This window comes from Lycium ferocissimum, chromosome 10 (assembly GCF_029784015.1).
Source record: "Lycium ferocissimum isolate CSIRO_LF1 chromosome 10, AGI_CSIRO_Lferr_CH_V1, whole genome shotgun sequence".
Lineage (NCBI taxonomy): Eukaryota > Viridiplantae > Streptophyta > Magnoliopsida > Solanales > Solanaceae > Lycium > Lycium ferocissimum.
In genome coordinates, this window is record NC_081351.1 from 39526612 (window position 1) to 39546057 (window position 19446).

At 32.8% G+C, this 19446-nt stretch overlaps 3 protein-coding genes across 5 annotated transcripts in view; 1 reads left to right on the forward strand and 2 right to left on the reverse strand.

The window, feature by feature from the left end:
* Positions 1 to 5465: 5465 nt before the first annotated feature.
* On the reverse strand, positions 5466 to 6799 carry LOC132035424 (uncharacterized). The gene is made up of 2 exons (XM_059425700.1): positions 6650 to 6799; positions 5466 to 6246 (listed from the first exon to the last, which is right to left on the reverse strand). Exons 1-2 carry the CDS (start codon positions 6797 to 6799, stop codon positions 5884 to 5886), a joined length of 513 nt encoding a protein of 170 aa, XP_059281683.1. The 3' UTR covers positions 5466 to 5883.
* Positions 6800 to 7496: 697 nt separating this feature from the next.
* Positions 7497 to 11604, reverse strand: LOC132034893 (uncharacterized). Its single transcript, XM_059425230.1, has 7 exons — positions 11560 to 11604; positions 11331 to 11414; positions 10810 to 11233; positions 8795 to 9427; positions 8238 to 8378; positions 7851 to 7952; positions 7497 to 7623 (listed from the first exon to the last, which is right to left on the reverse strand). Exons 1-7 carry the CDS (start codon positions 11602 to 11604, stop codon positions 7505 to 7507), a joined length of 1548 nt encoding a protein of 515 aa, XP_059281213.1. The 3' UTR covers positions 7497 to 7504.
* Positions 11605 to 17580: 5976 nt separating this feature from the next.
* LOC132033810 (midasin) overlaps positions 17581 to 19446 on the forward strand; it is a 48732-nt gene continuing 46866 nt past the window's right edge. For all 3 annotated transcript variants that reach the window (XM_059423902.1, XM_059423903.1, XM_059423904.1), the window contains exon 1: positions 17581 to 17863. In XM_059423902.1, coding sequence (XP_059279885.1) covers positions 17759 to 17863 — 105 coding nt within the window. In that variant the 5' untranslated portion in view covers positions 17581 to 17758. The remainder of the gene's footprint in view (positions 17864 to 19446) is intronic.

Below are 19446 nucleotides of genomic sequence, written 5' to 3' on the forward strand. Positions count from 1 at the left end.
AATTGCGCTTCACTTTTTCGTGAATCTTTCTCCTTCTGTGTTCTTTTCCCTTCCAAAGAAACCATAACCTTAGGATATATTGACCCTTGGTGTGATTGAATTTGACATTGACCCTACCTTATATATTAAGTTAAAATTCAAAAGGTAAATGCAAGGAGGAGAGGAACATAAAACCTAACCTCTTCAAAGCCAATGTTGAGTTGGACATTCCCAATTCTTTATAGTTGTCAAGCTTAGAGAAAACAGCTTCTGCAAGCATGAGAGTAGTGTAAAATTTGGCCCACGTGGCCTATGTTATATGTGGTTTAATAAATTATTAATTAGCTAAATTCTAATTGGATAACTAGGGGAAGTTAATTTTGGTTATAACTCCTCACTATCCACTTTGATGGTGAGTGGGACTAATTGTAACCGGTCCTCTCTCTGCCTTTATAACTGTGGGATAGCGCATTTCCATCCACACTATTCTGAACAAAAACAGTTAAGGAAAAACCGAGAGAAAACAAGTTTCTCAAGAGAAAGCAAAATCAGAAGACTTCCGCTCAAGAAATCAAGAAAACACTAATGGATTCGGGTAGGTTTTCTTGTTCAAACTCATCGTTTATGTGAGATATGTGAAAATCATTATAGTTCTACAATCCTGAATAATTGATAGAATTTCATGTTAGATTGTTTATGTGTACAATCTATTGAACATGAAAATTCTAAGTAGCTCTATTTACACGTTCCCATCATTTTATAGCAGCTCCAATTTTATAGAGTGCATCTGTTATTTCATTACCTTCTCCATAACACAGTAACACCTGCAATTGGTGCTGTTGGATCATATTATTCATCATTTCCACCATATCCAACATATTTACCAGCAGAAGATAGTCTATTGCAAGTGTGACATTTGTGAATTCAGTCCCAACAAAGGAGCTTGCACCTCAACAGTATGTTTATACATAATTAAATAGTAGGGTCACAAACAAAGGAATTGCTACCGGAAAACAACAATGCTAAAGAAGAACTCAACTGCTATCCAAAAACCAGAAGGGTGCAAAACAAAACAAAACAATGAAGTCCCCAAAAGAACAACATGACAAAGGCCTGAACATGCAGTGGGATAGTGAAGAATACCAAAGACAACAAGGATGAAGATGGTTCTACTCAGGTGATATTGCTGCAGCTGCTGCTAGAAAAACAAAAGGAAAAAAGCAATCAGCAACCAAAAAGAAATAGAACCACAAATGAGCAGAACCAACAAAATATCCAGCAAACTGTCCAGCAGTAGCAGAATAAGAAAGAAAGCAAGAAAGACAAGGAGAGGAAGAAGAAAAACAACCTATCAAATCACTGTTGTATCGTGGCAAGGCACTGCGTTGAAAGCGATTTTCAGACCGATCACGGTGCAAATCATTTAGCCCGGTACGCTCCTCAAGGTTCCACAACACTTCCACTAGTAGCTGGAAGTTCAGAGTTTGCACAAACTGTTGGACGGAAACCAGAAATGTCACACCCCTACGGGGAGTATGACGGGCTCCGACCCGTAGGCCGAGAACCACCTGACTTATCCGTTACTTTGAACATTATAAACCATAACTCAAAGAACACCTGCACGCAGAAAAGGCCCAACATAGGAATAACCGATCATTCAGCTCATATGTACATATGTGGACCGACAAGGTCGCCACAACACAGCCGTATATCATACAAAGCGCAAGGCTAACGCATGAAGTATTAAGAGCTCAAAATAAGGCGACAAGGCCACCAATATATTATACCATAATATGAACCGGTGGAGATACAAAATATCTAACCGTACACACGCGTCACGAGCCTCATATGGAATACAAGTGATCATGCGGACAATACCAAATAGGCTGCCTCTCGAAGAAAGTGGAGTGCTCCGAGAATCCGCCGATAGAAGACCTACAGTCGATCCGTCTCCCCGCCTACCTGCGGGCAGCGCCACGTCACGAAAGGGACGCGGTACGAATAATGTACCGAGTACGTAAGGCATGAATAACAACATAATATAGATATGAAAGGTAACATGGAATATGAGAGATAACCTGTACATCTGGATGCCTCATAAGGCGGATGCCATGCATGCTTAGCCTTAAAAAAAACATTTTATACATATACATAGTACCATGCCCGGCCATTAAGGCTCGTGTGTCATATATACATAGTATCATGCCGGCCATTAAGGCTCGGTGTCATATATATAGTATCATGCGCCATTGAGGCTCGGTGTTATCATCATTAGCCCGCGTCGGGGACAATATCATAACATGTACACCGGCGATGGTGTACATCTACGTGCCATGCCGGCCGACCATAGCGCGGCGCGGTGTGAGAAAATACATACATACATATATATATATATATATATATACATACATATATATATATATATATATATATATATATATATATATATATATATATATATATATATATATATATATATATATATATATATATATAAAGCATGCATGAGAGCCAAATAAAAGCTATAACTACTTCGGAGTGACGTAAGGTCGGTAACCTCCGATTTTCATTATGGAATTATCATCATCGCTATATCTCACCTTGAAGGAACAATTATTATAAGGTGCGACCAACAAGAATGAATAAGATCGAGAAAATCATGAAATAATCTCAATAATCTCATAATAGTATTAACATCATAAGCTTTGGAATTTCTAGAATTAAAATCATCATCATCATAGAAACATTCTCATCTTTAACATCGTCATTCATATTGTAAAAACATGTCCGTTGTTGTTGTCATAAAGTCTTATAGAATCATAAATCTTTGACTCGGAAAATAGGGACAGTTTGAAAAATATTTATGGATTATCAAGAAAGAAGTCATGCCTTTGAATCATAAACTCTATGAATCATGAATTTCTAGCTTTTGGGAATAACAAATATTCTTGGAAAACATTTATGGATTCACATAAAGGGATCATGGGACATTTGAAAAATACCTATTGGATTCGTAAGAAAGGAATGATGCCTTTAGAAGAAAGGGACTAGCCTTAACATACCTGGAAGATAACTTTTCGACTTCCAACTTACTTCCCGTCTTGCAATTCACTTAAGATCATTCGTAGCCTCGTAATCTACATATACAGCCATTCATACTATTGTTGGGCTCATCGTCATACACTCATCTTAAACCCTTAATTTAAATCCATTTAGAATCTGCCGAAATTCGGGCAGCATCTCCCCTGTTAATATGCCTAGCCCGAAATCACAATCCAATAACCAACAACAACAATATCAACATCACAACAACATTATCAACACCAATAGGCTCCATAATATATCTCACACGATGTTTTCCAAGTTTCTCAACTATCCAACTTATTATACGACTATGTAATAACTTTATCTCTGTAAAAAAAATTGAAAATTAATGTTAATAAGGAGAGATTCATACCTTATTCTTTCTAGAGCAGCAATATGTTAATAAGGAGAGATTCATACTTCATTCTTTCTAGAGCAGCAATATTTACTTTGAATCCAAGCCAATTCCAACGCAAGACAAACTATAATCGTGACTACACGTTGTCCGGACCTCGATTAATACTCCATAACTTAAAATCTCTCAGAATCCTCGCTTTTATGTGATATATAAGCTCTCTTGCTTTGGCTGAATTTTCTGGACTGTTTTTGGGAAATTTTGTGCAGAAAAATGGGTTTTTTGCCCCTTATATAGGTGCTAAAGTCGGTGTACTGTAGCAGCACTGTAGCAGCGCTATTTCTGCTCTGTAAGCTGAATTTGTAACGTCCATAATTCTCTCCTCTGATGTCGTATCGACGAGCGGTTTATTGCGTTGGAAACTAGACTCGACGAACTTCATTTTAGGCTTTTGAAATACCTTAAAGCTCCCCATATACCTAGAGATATACCTCCAAAGTTGACCCAAAATTCGTCCTTAATTCCGCCAACTTGTTTCAAATTTTTGTCAAACTTATTTTCTTCGATTTGCTTGATCCCGAAATCTTCCGAAACTCTCCATACATGATATTTATCACTAATCATACTTGACAAACGGTCATGTCCTTTGGTTCCAAGGTTTTCCTCCCGGTTACGACTTACAAGATCATAATTCATCCTTTACTTAAACAATATACTTAATAATGCTTCGTTCCTCACACTTCAAAGTTGTTTTACCTAGCCATAGTTCGACATACTTACATTAAAATTTAACCAGTGCTTCTCCGAAGTACGGGGTGTAACACTGAAAGTGCGGGGTGTAACAAAAAAAAAAGATTAACTTTTAAGTAGAAGACAAGAAGTATTTTTCGGTGTATTTCTAAGAAACCTCAAGAACAGAAACATAGAATTAGGCCTCACGTATATCTCGCGCGGCGGGACAGTGTGTGGGGAGGGGGGGGGGCATATCGACCCGTTTTGCTTGCGAAGCCCAATTATCGCAAATTACCTATTTTTTATAGTGGAGGCTGTTGGGTTTAATTGATAGGTTGAATGGGAAATTGAGGGAAAAGAAGTGGAGGGAAAATGAGTTGTTCCTTATTTGTCCCTCATTGGTAGTCGAAAGAAAAGTTCTCCTACTTAAAAGTAGAAGCACTTAAGAAGAGGTCTCCCCTCGCGCCGTTGTCATCGTCGACTCGGCTTCGGCTTTGGTCTGATGATCTGATTGATAATCTTTTTGGACCAAACTTTCTTTAATTATTAATTAATTACTATTTATTTAATTTTCCATATTCTGTTTCTGTTTAACTTTATATTTTGGATACAAATTAATAACAGAGGCCACTCCCTTATTCTAGCCCATTTACCAACCCAATAAAAGACTTTTCATTATAAAGTGGAAAGAAAGACTTTTCACCACCTATGAGGAAAGACTTTCTACCACCTATGAGGGACATTTTGCATTCATGAAGGACCAAAGATAAGTGAGTGGAAAAAGTACTCACAAGGAAACTTCGGCTTTGCATTAAGAAATTACTAGCATAATTCTCACAGGTTTTGGCAGTCTTTTCAGTAGTGTTTTGTTTTTTCATAATAAACAAGGTAGGGGCCTAGGCCAAACCTCCCATGGGTGGGCGGATTATATAAAAAAATAGGGGTTATGAAATACAATTCATGTTCTTATAAATCTAAATTAAAATACAGTTACAATATTGAAGAAACAAATTACTCTACTATATCGTGTTATATTGTAACGTCTTTGTACTATTTGATGAATATAATATTTGGATAGACTGTAGTATCTTTTTTCGTCGTTACATAATGTCACACATTAGCAATTTAAAAGATTAACCTACAAGAAAAGTAAGGTACGAGATATAGCTACTATAGAAAAGTAGGGTGAAGAATAAAATAGGATTTTAGATAATACGTAAAGACAAAATGTGAAAAAGAAAGACGCGATCACACCAAAACGATCGTTACACAATATGAGACCTTTTGTCGTTACATAATAATGGATTTAACGATACAATAAAATAAAATGTAAGTAACAATCAAAACAAACATTATACTTAAACTAACAACACAATACATTACAATATGTAACAACCATCCAAACAAGTTTTAAATTGCACCGTGAGTACATATATACTGGTGCGTACATTATTTGCTCAACCCTGCAACAATCATTTTGTAAACTTTAGAGCAGAACTTTATCATGTTTCCCCAACATGTAACGCAACGAATAAGTCAGAGCAGAAAGGAGAGGGAAATGGGATCGAATATGTGTGGTGAGACGCGAACCAGCGAAAACAACCAAGATTATTGAAGAAATCCAACCTTTATGCCCAGGTGACATGAGGTACAGGGTCGAACAAAAGCTGATGACCATGCTTATTATGGAGATAAACATGTCAACAAGTGCCCCCACTAGGCGTGCTGGCAACTTACTGAGAAAATCTTCTTCTGTATAACGAGATGTCAATATAGAGAGGAATCCAAGTAAAGAATTGCACGAAGCGAAGAGTGATATTGCATTTGAAAAAGTAGAAGACGATGAAAGCTTTGCTTTTTAAGAAAATTGAAAGTCCATTGTCCTCATCGTTACCCCCCGGAACTGTAACTGCTGATGCAAATGCAATGGTAGCAACCAGTGCTGCTACAATTGTGCATGCATCTGCTGTATCTTTCATCCAACATTTTCCTTCTCTTTTTAACTCTGTGTGTTCCTCAGTAAATACTTCATGAGCTTTTTTACCCTTGTTGTTTAAACGCTCGTAATAAGAAGGCGGTACTTGCTTCTTCACTTCCTGCACCACGTAAAAATGTAATGTTTGTCGAAATCTTTGAATTACAAAAAAACACCTACTTGCATACAGGGGAGGATCTATGTGTTGTCGAGAGTGTTCACCCGAACACCCTCGGCAAAAAATTATAGTGTATATATAGGATATTTTCTGTGTTTATGTGCATATATTAACTTTTGAACACCCTCGGCAAAATTTACAGTGTATATTTAGCTTCTTTTTGTTTTCGAACACCCTGAATGAAAATCCTGGATCGTTCCACTGCTTGCATACTCTTATTTTATTTTTCCCCGATCCCAAACGTACGTGGTACGGGCATGTTACTTCATTATACTTGAATCGTTCGTGCGAAAAAAATCTTTAATTAAATTTGAGTTCAAATAATTTAGGAACATAGATGAATTACCTCAAACCATTGTAATTCTCGTTGCATTTGGAGAGCCACACCAAATGTTCTATGCAGTTTATTTTCAGGTGACAACTTTCCAGCCAAATGCAACATGGTATTATTAGAGGAATCTATTGAAGCCATGAGCTTGTGCCTGTGCTCCGTCATTTCATACACCAACTTATACACGTCTTCACATCGATTTTCTACCGCAATATTGAAGTATATTCTTCTTGTTTTTGTTGCGATAATAAACCGATGAAGGAAAATATCCCACAATAATTTCAACAAGCTTGTAGTTGTCGCAAGATGCAGCTTGGAGAAGAGGCTCACCAACAATGGAGTTGATCTCTTCCTCCCTTAAATCTATTAACTTCTCGCAAAGGCATTCTGCAAGTGCAACTGCATTATTTATGGTGTTTCCACCCACTTCCTCCAATCTTTTCCAATTTTGGTCCTGCTGCAATACAAGAATAGATATAGTAGTATTTTGCTTTCACAGGGGCTGGAAAATAAGTTACTTTAGGGACCAGCTAGCATCTTTTTGTTGTGTTACTTTTCTGCTGATACAATTTTCTTTCCAAGCCATAGCAAACTTTTTGTTAATTATTCCTCCCAATTTGTTTGACATTTTTCGCTTTTCGAGAGTCAAAAGAGTTGTTCTTTGACCTTAATTTTTTCATATGTGTTTTAAAAAATTTAAATTATTAATTATGGGGACTTGTAGTATATTTTACGCAGTTTTCAAATATGTAAATTTTATTTCGAAAAATTTAAAGATTTCATGTTCAAATACATTGTCAAAATTAAAAAGTTTGACTCTCGAAAAGCGAAAGTGTCAAACAAATTGGGACGGAGGGAGTACAAAACATGCTACATAAAATCTAAAAAAAAACAAAAGAATTGAAAACTAAAATTGTGATATCGGAACTTACCATATTTTCTTACAAAGTTGGAAGAAGCATAATACAGGGAAAGTAACTTCTGGGTAACTGTGAAACAGAACGATTTATTAGTTCTTCAACATGCATGAAGTTTTAATAGAAATATTTCACTTAGTTTTTTTTGTTTTTTCCTTGTTCCATTTTTATTTTCCTCATATTTTTTTCAATTTTTGTGACTGCAAAATATCTTCCTGCAAATATGTTAGAAGGAATACACAGATAAGCTAGAAAAAGCGAGGAGAGAGTGAGAACATCTATATAAGTATAAGACGCACATTTGGGCATCAGCTTATTTGGTTCGTCGACTGCATTATTCTCGATATCATTGCTCTTTGCTCTTGCTTGCGGCATTATTGACGTTGATCTGCTTTCTCTAACTTTTCTCCGTAATAAGATACAATAGAAAGGGAGTTAATTAAATCTTCTAAATATTAATGTCTGTTAAATTAACGATAATATGGAGTATGATTTAACAGAGGAAATTAGATCTCTTGGCCCCTTACAATTTGAATAGAAAAAAATGACTTTTACAAATCTCTTATGTATTTTTTTCAGATCTCTTATATAATAGTCATAAAACTAAAAAAAGTTTGTAAAGGGCCAAATAACCATTTCTCCCTACTTATTAACAGAAAGAAAAAAAAAAAAGGAAATAAACTCACAGGAAGCTCGCTTGTGAGAGTTTAGACCACTTGGACCCACAAATACAAATACCTTTGTAGCCAATAGCGCTAAAGGATATAGTTCATCTGAATAATATGATGCCAAATCGGGAAATTTATCTACCAGAGCCTTAGCCAAATCTGCAATAGAAAAGTTGCAAGTAAAAATCAAAAGGTCCTTTCAAGATCAGCGTGCAAAAAAAAAAAAACATTTTTAAATGTTGGTCAAGTTTCACTTAATTTGATTTTCGAGAAGTGCAACATGACAATTACTATGGAATGGAGGGAGCAGTGGCGAAACCAGGATTTTCACCTAAAGGATTCAAAAATATGAATGAGTAAATACACGAAAAAGCCAAGGGGTTCAACATCTACTATATATACATAAAAAAATAATTTTAATCTTATATATAAACTGTAATTTTTCGCCGAGGGGTTCGGATGAATCCCCTGGAGCCTACCTAGCTCCGCCCCTAGGAGGGAGTAGGAAATACTCCTATAATACAATCTAAATATATAGTAGTAACCATATAAAACAAGTAGAAGATTAAACTCACCGTACAAGTCCGCACAAATCAATCTGTAAAGCAGCCTAACACCAGTGCGGCCAGTGTAAGGAGCAGAATCTTTGGTGACACTGAAGAAGTAATGAACCAAATCTACAGAATTGTAACCATATTCAGCTGCTAGATGAATTGGATAAAGGCCTTTGTTGGATGCAACATGTGGCAAATTAGGGTTTCCCTGGACAAGAATTTTCGCAGCATCTAAGTTGCCAAACCGAGCAGCATAATGAAGAGGCGTTTCCCCCGAACTGTCTTGTAATATGGCTAACGCATCATCATCCGTCATTGATTTCACCAAATTCTCAATGAAATACTTGGCATCGTCGTTCTTCAACCCAATAGCAATGTGAAGTGCCGTTTGTAACAAGGATGTTATCGGAGCTCTATTTCCATCCTTGTCTTTTTCCAAGAATGATTTTGCCTTTTCCCAATCACCACATAGTGAAGCCCTGTATAGTGGCAAGTAGTACGTGTAATCTTGCTTTGATTTGGTGCTCTCTGCTCCCAGCTGATCAATTATTGGTTGTACTGTGCTTACAACTCCTGCCAAATGTTTAATGGAAACTGCTAATATCGTACGTAGCTTCATGCACTTTGATGCTATCAATGTGGCTTTTGGAATATCTATGTGATTAGATGCATAGTCATTATGTCATTTAGGTGACTATTATGTCATTTAGGTGCATGATTTTGTGTTTCTAAAGTCATAGTGAGAGTGTGAAGCATTTAGTATGAGTCTAGAATTATCTATTGACACCTATATATATGAACGTGACCTTGTAATGCAAGAGTGGTGTTCTTATGAAAGATACGATAGAGCCTAATGTTTATCTCCATGTTCCATCCTCTTTGTGCCCTATGTATATTATCAAGGCGGAATACTTTATACAAGAAAGTTTGTCCACTAAAATAATTATTTATGTACATATGGATCCATTAGACACGAGTCTAGAAGTATATTTTTCCGACAGTCACATTTAGAAGCAAGAAATTAAAGATCTCTCTTCTATTGCTCGAAACGAGCATTCGATAAAAAAGGACTCCGTTACGTTAAGGGAATCGAGGTTGTTGCTTGTCTATCTAGGTGAGTATCGAACATGGTCTCTTTCTACCGCTTGTGAAAGCATTCCTTCCAAATCAAATGTTTCGAGGCCCAATCGTCGGCCAGCTCCACAACAAGGAGGTTTTGTTAAGCTGCATGCAACTACTCAATTTCCAATTTGGAGTGTTAGTTACATGAGGCATACTCCGATAGTAAACTACTCTCCCTTCATTTCAATTTGCTCAGCAGGAAATTTAAAATCATGACGTGAAGACTAAAAAAATTAAGTTTGTGGTTTTTAACATCTGTCATATATTGTGTATTTCTATAAGACTTCTGAACTTGCATTAATGTTCTATAAGACTTTTGAAGCTTGCATTAATGTTAATAGACGTATCATAACATTTTGTGTTACCATAAAAATATTATCATTAAGATATTATATATGTTTAGAAATGTGTCATTCTTTTTTTAACAGAATAATAAGTAAAAAGCTAGCTAACCTTTAAATGCTACTATAAACATATAACAGTAATTCACTATAACAATGAAGAAAAAAAGTTAACAACAACATCATTATAGAGAATTCAATGTCAATATTCAACTTTTCACATTAATGGCTTGATAGAAAAAATTACACTTACAATTATCTATTGAAAAAAAAAAAAGAGAGAGAGAGAAGAATAACGTTGTGAGGCTAAACTGTAAAATAACAACAACATACCCAGTATAATTCGACAAGAGGAGGCTGGGAAGGTTATAGTGTACACAGACCTTACCCATACCTTAGTAGGTAGAGGGATTATTTCCAATAGACCCATCTCAGGAGAAAGCATATCAAATCAGGTCAAAAAAAGAAATAACGGAAGTGAAGAAACCATGACAAGATAACTAGAGTAAATATGTACTCTAAAGATCATAATAGAGTACATTAATTTCTTCTATACCTCAATAGTCGACCAACCAGCTTTGCTCTTTCTGCTAAAGACGCGGCCAAGTCCAGGTGTTGAAGAAGACACAGCGGAAAAAAATGGGAATAGCGATCGCAAAAGTGCAAAGATAGGGACCAAAGCAAATAAGGCCAAAGGAGGAAGAAGCCATCTGTTCTTCCCGATGAGCACAAGATACAACGGGGAACAAAAGCTAATGGTCATGAATGTTATGGAGGCAAGCATGCTTTGAAGTTCCATAGACAGACTGTCTGGCCAAACGTGCAAAAAATCCTCTTCCGCTTGACGAGAAGTTAAAAGAGAAACAAATGCTAATAAAGAAGTGCTAGTAAGTGAAGAGTGATATTCCGTTTGAAACGGCGAATAAGGTGAAAACCCAATTTTTTGAGAAAATGGGATACCCATTGTCCTCATAATAGCCGCCTGGAGCTGTAACTGCTGCGGCAAATGCAATTGTAGCAACAAGTCCAGCTATCAGCAAGCATCCGCTTGCTGTTTGTTCCAACCATACGTCTCCTTGTCCTTTTAATCTTACATGTTCCTCGGTAAATACTTCATGTGCAGTTTTGCCTTCATGGTTTAAAATTTCATAGTAAGAAGGTGGTACCTTCTTCACTTCCTACATATATTACATGCATAAAAAACACAATATCAGTCAAAAAGCGGCAGCTAGGAAAGGTCGTATTCATATGCCTCACATCCCCCACCCCAACCCCAAATCTAAATATGGTCTCTGAAAATTTTGAGACTAATATTTACTCTACTTCATTTTCTGTGGAGTCTTCCCTTACTAGTAAAGCTGTTGCCATATAATTAATTATATTTTGAATTTCTAAAATAACAAGCTTTTAGACCAATTATTTTTAATAACCATGATTACTAAAAAAGACATAAGGAAATAAAGTCACACTCTGGCAATTTTTAACCTTAATGACATTCCTACTTTTATAACCGCAAAAACATCATGATATGTTTAATTAAGATCATAAATTCTAAAAATCCTTTTTTCCTTTCTTCAACTTATACTCCCCTCCAATGATATCTTTTTCATGACCACTAGTAGAAAATGTTTTTTTTTTTTGCGGATTGACCTTCAAATGCACTGGTCTTTAATTTTTGCCCCTCAAATTGGTGGTCTTTAATTTTTGTCCTTCGCCTAATACCATGAGATTTGGGATTCGAATCCCGGCTCAGTTAAAAAAAAAAAAAAAAGAACCGCAATGTAGAGTTTCGTAGCAAAGTTTTGCCTTAAGCCAGAGTTTTGCAAAATTCCAACTGAGTTAAAAAAAAAAAATTGCCTTAATGCAAACCTCTATCTTTAGGGTAGAGTTTGGCTTATGCTTGATGGCAAATAATTGATCAGAGTTTGACTGCAAGCTTCCACTTAAAACAGAGTTTCAAACTCTACCTGGTGCTTAACTTTGGCCCGAATAGGCCTAACTTGGCTACGAAACTCTACATTGTGAATTTTTTAAAATTTTTGACTGAGCGAGAGTTTGAACCCGAAAGCAAAGTGTTTTAGCGAAGGGCAAAACTTAAAGACCACCAATTTGAGGGGCAAAAATTAAAGACCACCACTGAATAAGTACAATCGTGCAAATTGCCTGTAGAAAGTTGGATCACTTGCTCAGCAAGGATACTATTTCTTTAAGTTATCACCTTAAAAATGGGAAAATTGATATGTATGCATCACTATGAATACTTATTGAAAGAGTTTTAGCTAAAGATTAATTGTAGTCCAAAAAGAAAGATAGTAAATAGTCAAATCCTGATTTTTAGTAATACTGCAAGATTTATGCACCCGACACTTTATTGGATTAATTCCTTTGATCATCTATTGTCACATCACGTCTGGAATTAGTGAATTTCAACGTTGCACCACAAAGATCCTGTTAATTCATTAATGGCAAAATCATACAAAAATCTCATTCTTGGAATCACAATTAAACTTGAATGTGCAACTTTAATAGTATATTTTGAGTGATGTATTTGAAATTAGTTGGAAACACCTACACAAAGTTATACAAAAAAACTAAGGAGGATTGAGGTGTTCTCAACTGGTTTAGAGTTAAAATCCAGATATGAAAACGTCATTGTGACATGTGTATATTGTGTATATCATACAAAGATTTTCATGGATATACATTAACTAGTGGCATTTGGCCCGGGCTGACTAAGATAAAAAGTTAAATTTGTAATTATTTTTTAATTTTCCTTGCTCTTTGTGACATTAAGTTATAGAAAGATTAGTTTGATAGTTTCAGTAAACCCTAGCACGGGCCCAAAACTAAGATTAAGAGTTAAATTTGTAATTCTTTCTTATTTTTATTCCCGCTTTTTATGATATTAAGTTATTGAAAGATTAGTTCGATATTTTCTGCAAACTCTTAAAAACTAAAGACTTCCCATATATTTAGATTGCATAAAAATATTTAAAAATTGAAAAAAAAAATCTTTTTTTGTCCTTAATTTAGACCTTTTTTTACCTTCAAAGAACTACGTGACATAAAGTCCTTAATTTCTAACATCATCTAATATGAACTACAACGTTTTCTTCCAAAAATAAGAAAGGCTTAATGCATATGCAGCCCCCTAAATTTGTCCTTTTTTTCCATTTTGGCACCTCAACTAAGTGTTGTTCCTATTCCTATTAAACCCCTAAATTCATCCTCAAGTGTGTCTATCAAACCCTCTAAATCTGATTTTTATTAGAAGCAAAAATTAATTTATGGTAATGAAGGTGAAGTAATATTTTAGACGTGTGGTAATCTATTCTTTAGGTCATGGATGTGTCGGTTTCTACTGGTTCTGCTATTTCACTGCCGGTTTAATTAAGAGCTTACTCTTTTTTCCCTCGCAATTCTTTGCTAAACTTAGCTAAAAGATGGCATAATTAAATTAGAATATATATTAGCATGTTGCTACATTGAAGATAGAATACTATGTAAGTAGGATTGTGTTTGATAGACACACTTAATGATGAGTTTAGGGGTTCAATAGGATCAACACTTAGCTAAGGTGTCAAAATTGAAAAAAGAGACAAGTTCAGAGAGCTGCATATGCATTAAGCCTAAGAAAAACAGTATGGTTCTAGAGACATCAATTATATATGATATATTTATTTTTTTGTTGAGATTTTAATAAGGTTACTTATAAACAAAGACAACTTTCAAATAAATAAAACTAAAATTTTACACTTTACTAATATTTGCAAATGGCAATTAATTAAATTATAAAAAGTATATTGAAAAGATGAAGAAAATTAATTACTTTTCTTAATATAATTAGACTTTCGTTTTACTTTCTAAAAATCTACGGATGAGAAAATACATTTTTTCCTTTTGTTAGTTTAGATGGATTTTTTTTTAAATGTATATTTTAATTATTTTTTTTAAACACAAATGAAGAATCAATGCTTCATGATTCATTTAATCATGTTCCTTATGCCAACAAACACTGCCTAACATTTTTTTCACCTACCCACAAAAAAAAAAGATACACAAAAAGCATAAAAAGTTTACTCCCTTTTGTCACAAGTTGTTTGACATTATTAGTGCTCGAAAAAATAAAAAAATATTTCATTAATTACATATTTTTCAAAGATGTTCTCAACAGAACATCTAAACTACTTCATCAATTTCAGATTATAATTTCTTTTTATGTACTTTTAAGGGTCAATATATTAAAAAATATATTTATGAATTTATACCAAAAATTAAACTGACTGATAGAGTAGTACACCTTGCATTATTTTTTTTAAGATGAATGGAGTATAAACTACAACTTACATTGTTCGTTATGCATAGAAAATATTATCAAGTATGCGTACATCAAATTTTAAAAATAAAATATTATAATACACCAAATAATATCCCAAAAAAAAGTTAATTTTGTTAAACATGACCGATATGGCTAATCAACGTACAAACCAACACAACACAACATGCCAATGAAAAATTCAAATTTCAATATTGTTAACAAATGATTAGATAAAAATAAATATTTTAGGTAACAATATCTAATCCAAATGAAGATTAATTTTATCTGTTAAATTTTTTAAGTTTCACAAAGAGTTGTAAATTAGAGAAATTTCAATTTTTGTGTGCAGAATATGTTTTAATTAAGGTAACTGCAAATATGGTGCATTCTCTCATTCAAATTATGCATAGTGACATGTTTCTTTTAATTGACTTCATGACAATTCACAATTTCTTAAGCGTTTTAAGAGGACTTTAAAAGTTTATAAATTTATCAAAATTAGGTGTGGTATCTCAAGTAATTAAGAAATAAAGTGGGAGTAAAATAAAATATATGAAGAAGTTAGTACATGTTACATCACCTTAAAAAAAAGTTAGTTTAGGGAGTTTTGTGTTTTTTTTTTTTTTTTTTAAAGTGCCTAGATATTTTTAAAACACCCTATAATAGATGAAACAATATAAGACAAATATAGGGATAAATTTGGAAGAGGCAACCTTTAGTTGACAACTCTTAGTTGTAATGTAATCAAGACTCTGACTAAGGACTACAAAAAAGTTACATTAACCCTTATTATATATAGTAATATACTGTGATAAATGACGCGATAAACAGACATACCTAGTGATCTATACCAACAAGCATGTTGATATATACAGATATATAAGGGTTGATCCATGAATAAAGTATTCTTCTGCCTCGGTTTTCAATTTGAAAATCATCTCTAATTCACCTTAAATCATCTCCAAACTTCTTCGACAATGATATTCATGCTCCTTAAAATGATTCCAATAAAAGTCAATATCACCAAATATAAACAAATCTTATATACACATATCTAAAAAATTGAATCAAGCTTTAATGATATTTAATGTCGTTTTCAGTTCCTTCTTCAAAATTCTTTTTCACAAATCAGTAAAAAACTCTCGTTAGGAGAGGATATTAAGTAGCTAATACATATTTTTTGAAATCCTACACAAGGCATTAAAAACGAAGACGCAACACATTAATTTCTTTAATCCTGTGAAACTGATCGTGTAAATTTATCATTGCCAAAATGTGAAATTAAGTCCGATTTTGATGTTGAAAATTTGAAGACAGCGAGGTTACAAAAAAGATGAACTTCTTTGGAGGGTTAAAAAAAGGGGAAATGACATATATATATCGATACTTTTCGTTATCTACAAAACATTACAATAAATTTACAAAATATAACGGATCTTAACATTAAATATTGTATGAAAGTCGTATATAATATTGTTGTAGTTGTGTTAATTTTCCAGAAACATAACATGAACTTTATATACAAAAAATGTGAGCAAATTATAAGCCTTGGAGATATACATTTCATCCATACTTTTTTTAATTATTTTTTATTTAATAAATTTCTTTTTTTTTAAGAAACTTTGAGATTTTTATTTTGTAAGAAATCTATTGCTCAAATTTTTGTTATATTTTGTAAAAATTATTAAGTATATATATTTTGTGTATAAAAGTACTTTCGTGTTTGGTCAATTAAAAAGCAATTTTTGAGCAGCAATTATGAAATGTATTTTTTTCAAAGTATATGTATCCTAAAAGTACTTCGAAAATTTTTAAAATAAAATTTTAGGAAAAATACAAACAGGCTATAGGTCAATCATCCTTAAAAAAATGACAATCGTACTAATTTAAGCCTTGAGCGAGATATACATGAGCGGAATATAATGTGAATGCATTTAGTAAGTCATAATAATAAAAAATACTTGTTTAAACATGAGTGCGGAAATAACATGAATGAACCAAAATAGCTATACGACTCCGAACGTGATAACAAAATTTTGAGCGATTTTTTAAGCATAACTAATCATAAAATATTGTATGAAAGTGGGGTATATAATGTTGTTGTAGTTGTGTTAATTTTTGAAAAAACATAACATGAACTTTATACACGAAAGAAAAAAATGTGGATGAAAAATTACAAGCCTTGGAGATATACATATATATATATATATATATATATATATATATATATATATATATATCATAAACACCATTTTTATACACAAAAATTTGAGCGAAATTGTTAAGATGGTATCGTGCACGATGGATCCATTCGGTGTAAAATTTATACATATTCCTACGGTGGCTATAGTTTTTATATTTGTGCAACTCCCAAACATAATATAGTTGGCTACTAAGCCCACGATTTTTGAATTAACTTGTACTTGTCTTGTAATCATGATTACACGAAATAACTTGTAAACATGGTTTCATGAAATAGCTTGTAAACATGGTTTCATGAAATAACATGGTTTCACACGAAATAACTTGTAAATATGGTTTCATGAAATAAATTGTATTTAGTATGTATTTTGTATCATAGCAATTTTTTATATTAATAATCATCTTATTTAAAAACATGCATGCAAGAACCCATGGAATACAAGATTTTTTAAAAAAATTATTATTTTTTAAATAAAATATTTTTTTTTTTTTTTTAAGAAACCTTGAGTTAAAATTTTATATATATTTTATAAGAAATCTATTGCTATATTTTATAAACTGAAAAATTTCGTTATATTTTGTACTAGTAATTTTCCTTTTGAAGGTAATTGCCTATAGTTTTCCATATTCATGGTCTATAAAAGGAAAAAAAGTTGAGCTATTTCGTTCCATTAAATAAACTGATTGGTGCTAAAATTTCTCAATAATTTCCTTCGTAACGAACAACCAAACACCCCTTTATTACTTCACCGACCCAATTCGTAAAACCCATAAACCCAGCTGGCGACCCGCCGAAACATATATAAATATAAAAATCAAACTAAAAGCGGCAAAATAAAAATCGTTAAACCCTAAACCCTAGTTACTGCCCAAAGCTTCATACTTCTCCATTCAGCTGTAACCATCTTTCAAGAACTTAGAAGAAAGAAAAAATTGATTTTAAATTAATATCAGTTCATATATATCAAGAAACTTCAAGAATCAATAGAGAAAAAGGAAAGAATGTCTTTTGATGGGAGTTTTCGTGTGGATTATGAGCTACAGCGGTTTCTTTTTCGTTGCCCTGAGCTTGCTTCTATATCCCAATTCGATTCTTTATTAAAGAAGGTAAAGAAAATCTAACATAATTATTTAATTTTTGTGTTAAATATCTTTCCTTGAGTATGAAAGTTTCAGTCTTTGTTAATTAATACAACAATATAGTCAGTCTAACATAATCAACTAATTCTTATGTTCAGTATCTTTTCTTGAGTTAATCTTATGCTTCTATATCCCAATTGGATTACTTATTAAAGAAGGTACTGAAAATCTAACATAATCAACTAATTTTGTGTTCAATATCTTTTCTTGATTATGAAAGTTTCAGTCTTCGATAGTTTTTTTTTTGTTTTTTTTTAAGTCTTTGTTAGTTAATACAACAACATTGTTAAATATTTTACATAATCAACTAATTTTGTGTTCAATATCTTTTCTTGATTATGAAAGTTTCAGTCTTCGATAGTTTTTTTTTTTTTTTTTTAAGTCTTTGTTAGTTAATTCAACAACATTGTTAAATATTTTACATAATCAACTAATTTTTATGTTCAATATCTTTTCTTGAGTATGAAAGTTTCAGTCTTTGTTAGTTAATACAACAATATAGTTAATCTTACATAGTCAACTAATTCTTGTGTTCAATATCTTTTCTTGAGTATGAAAGTTTCAGTCTTTGTTAGTTAATACAACGATATAGTTAATCTTATGTGTCTATATCCCAATTTGATTACTTATTAAAGAAGCTACAGATAATCTAACATAATCAACTAAGTTTTGTGTTCAATATCTCTTTTGAGTGAAAGTTTCAGTCTTTGTTAGTTAATACAACAATATAGTCAAGTCTAACATAATCAACTAATTCTTATGTTCAATATCTTTTCTTGTATATGAAAGTTTCAGTCTTTGTTAGTTAATACAATAATATAGTTAATCTTATGCTTCTATAGACCAAGAAGTGCTAGATTCTCTTTCGGATAGGCCCTGAAAGGAGAAGGAAGGCTGGAATGCCAACATGCGTATATTATATATTCCAATTCGATTACTTATTAAAGAAGTACCGAAAATTTAACATAATCAACAAATTTTTGTGTTAAATATCTTTTTTGAGTATGAACGTTTCAGTCTTTGTTAGTTAATACAACAATATAGTTCATATAATTTGTTTTCAATACCTTTTATATTGAGTATATAAGTTCTATCTTTTATTGTTGATAGAAGGGGGATAAGGGAAATTCTTTTTCTTAAAGCCTGCCGTCTTCGATTTTCCAACACTGAAAAGGGACTTCATTTCACAACTTGGCAATCATAATCAGCTAATTTCTGTGTTAACTATCTTTTTTGAGTATGAAAGTTTCAGTCTTAGTTAATACAACAATATAGTTAAATCATACTATAATTTTTGTGTTCAATAACTTTTATATTGAGTACAAAAGTTCCATCTTTATTGTTAATGGAAATTCGTTTTCTTAAACCCTGTCGTCTTCTATTTTCCAACACAGAGAAGGGACTTTATTTCACAATTTGGCAATCATAATCAGCTAATTTCTATGTTCAATCTCTCTTTTGAGTATGGAAGTTTCAGTTTTTATTAGTTAATACAACAATATAGTTAAATCTTGCTATAATATTGTGTTCAATACCTTTTGAGTATGAAA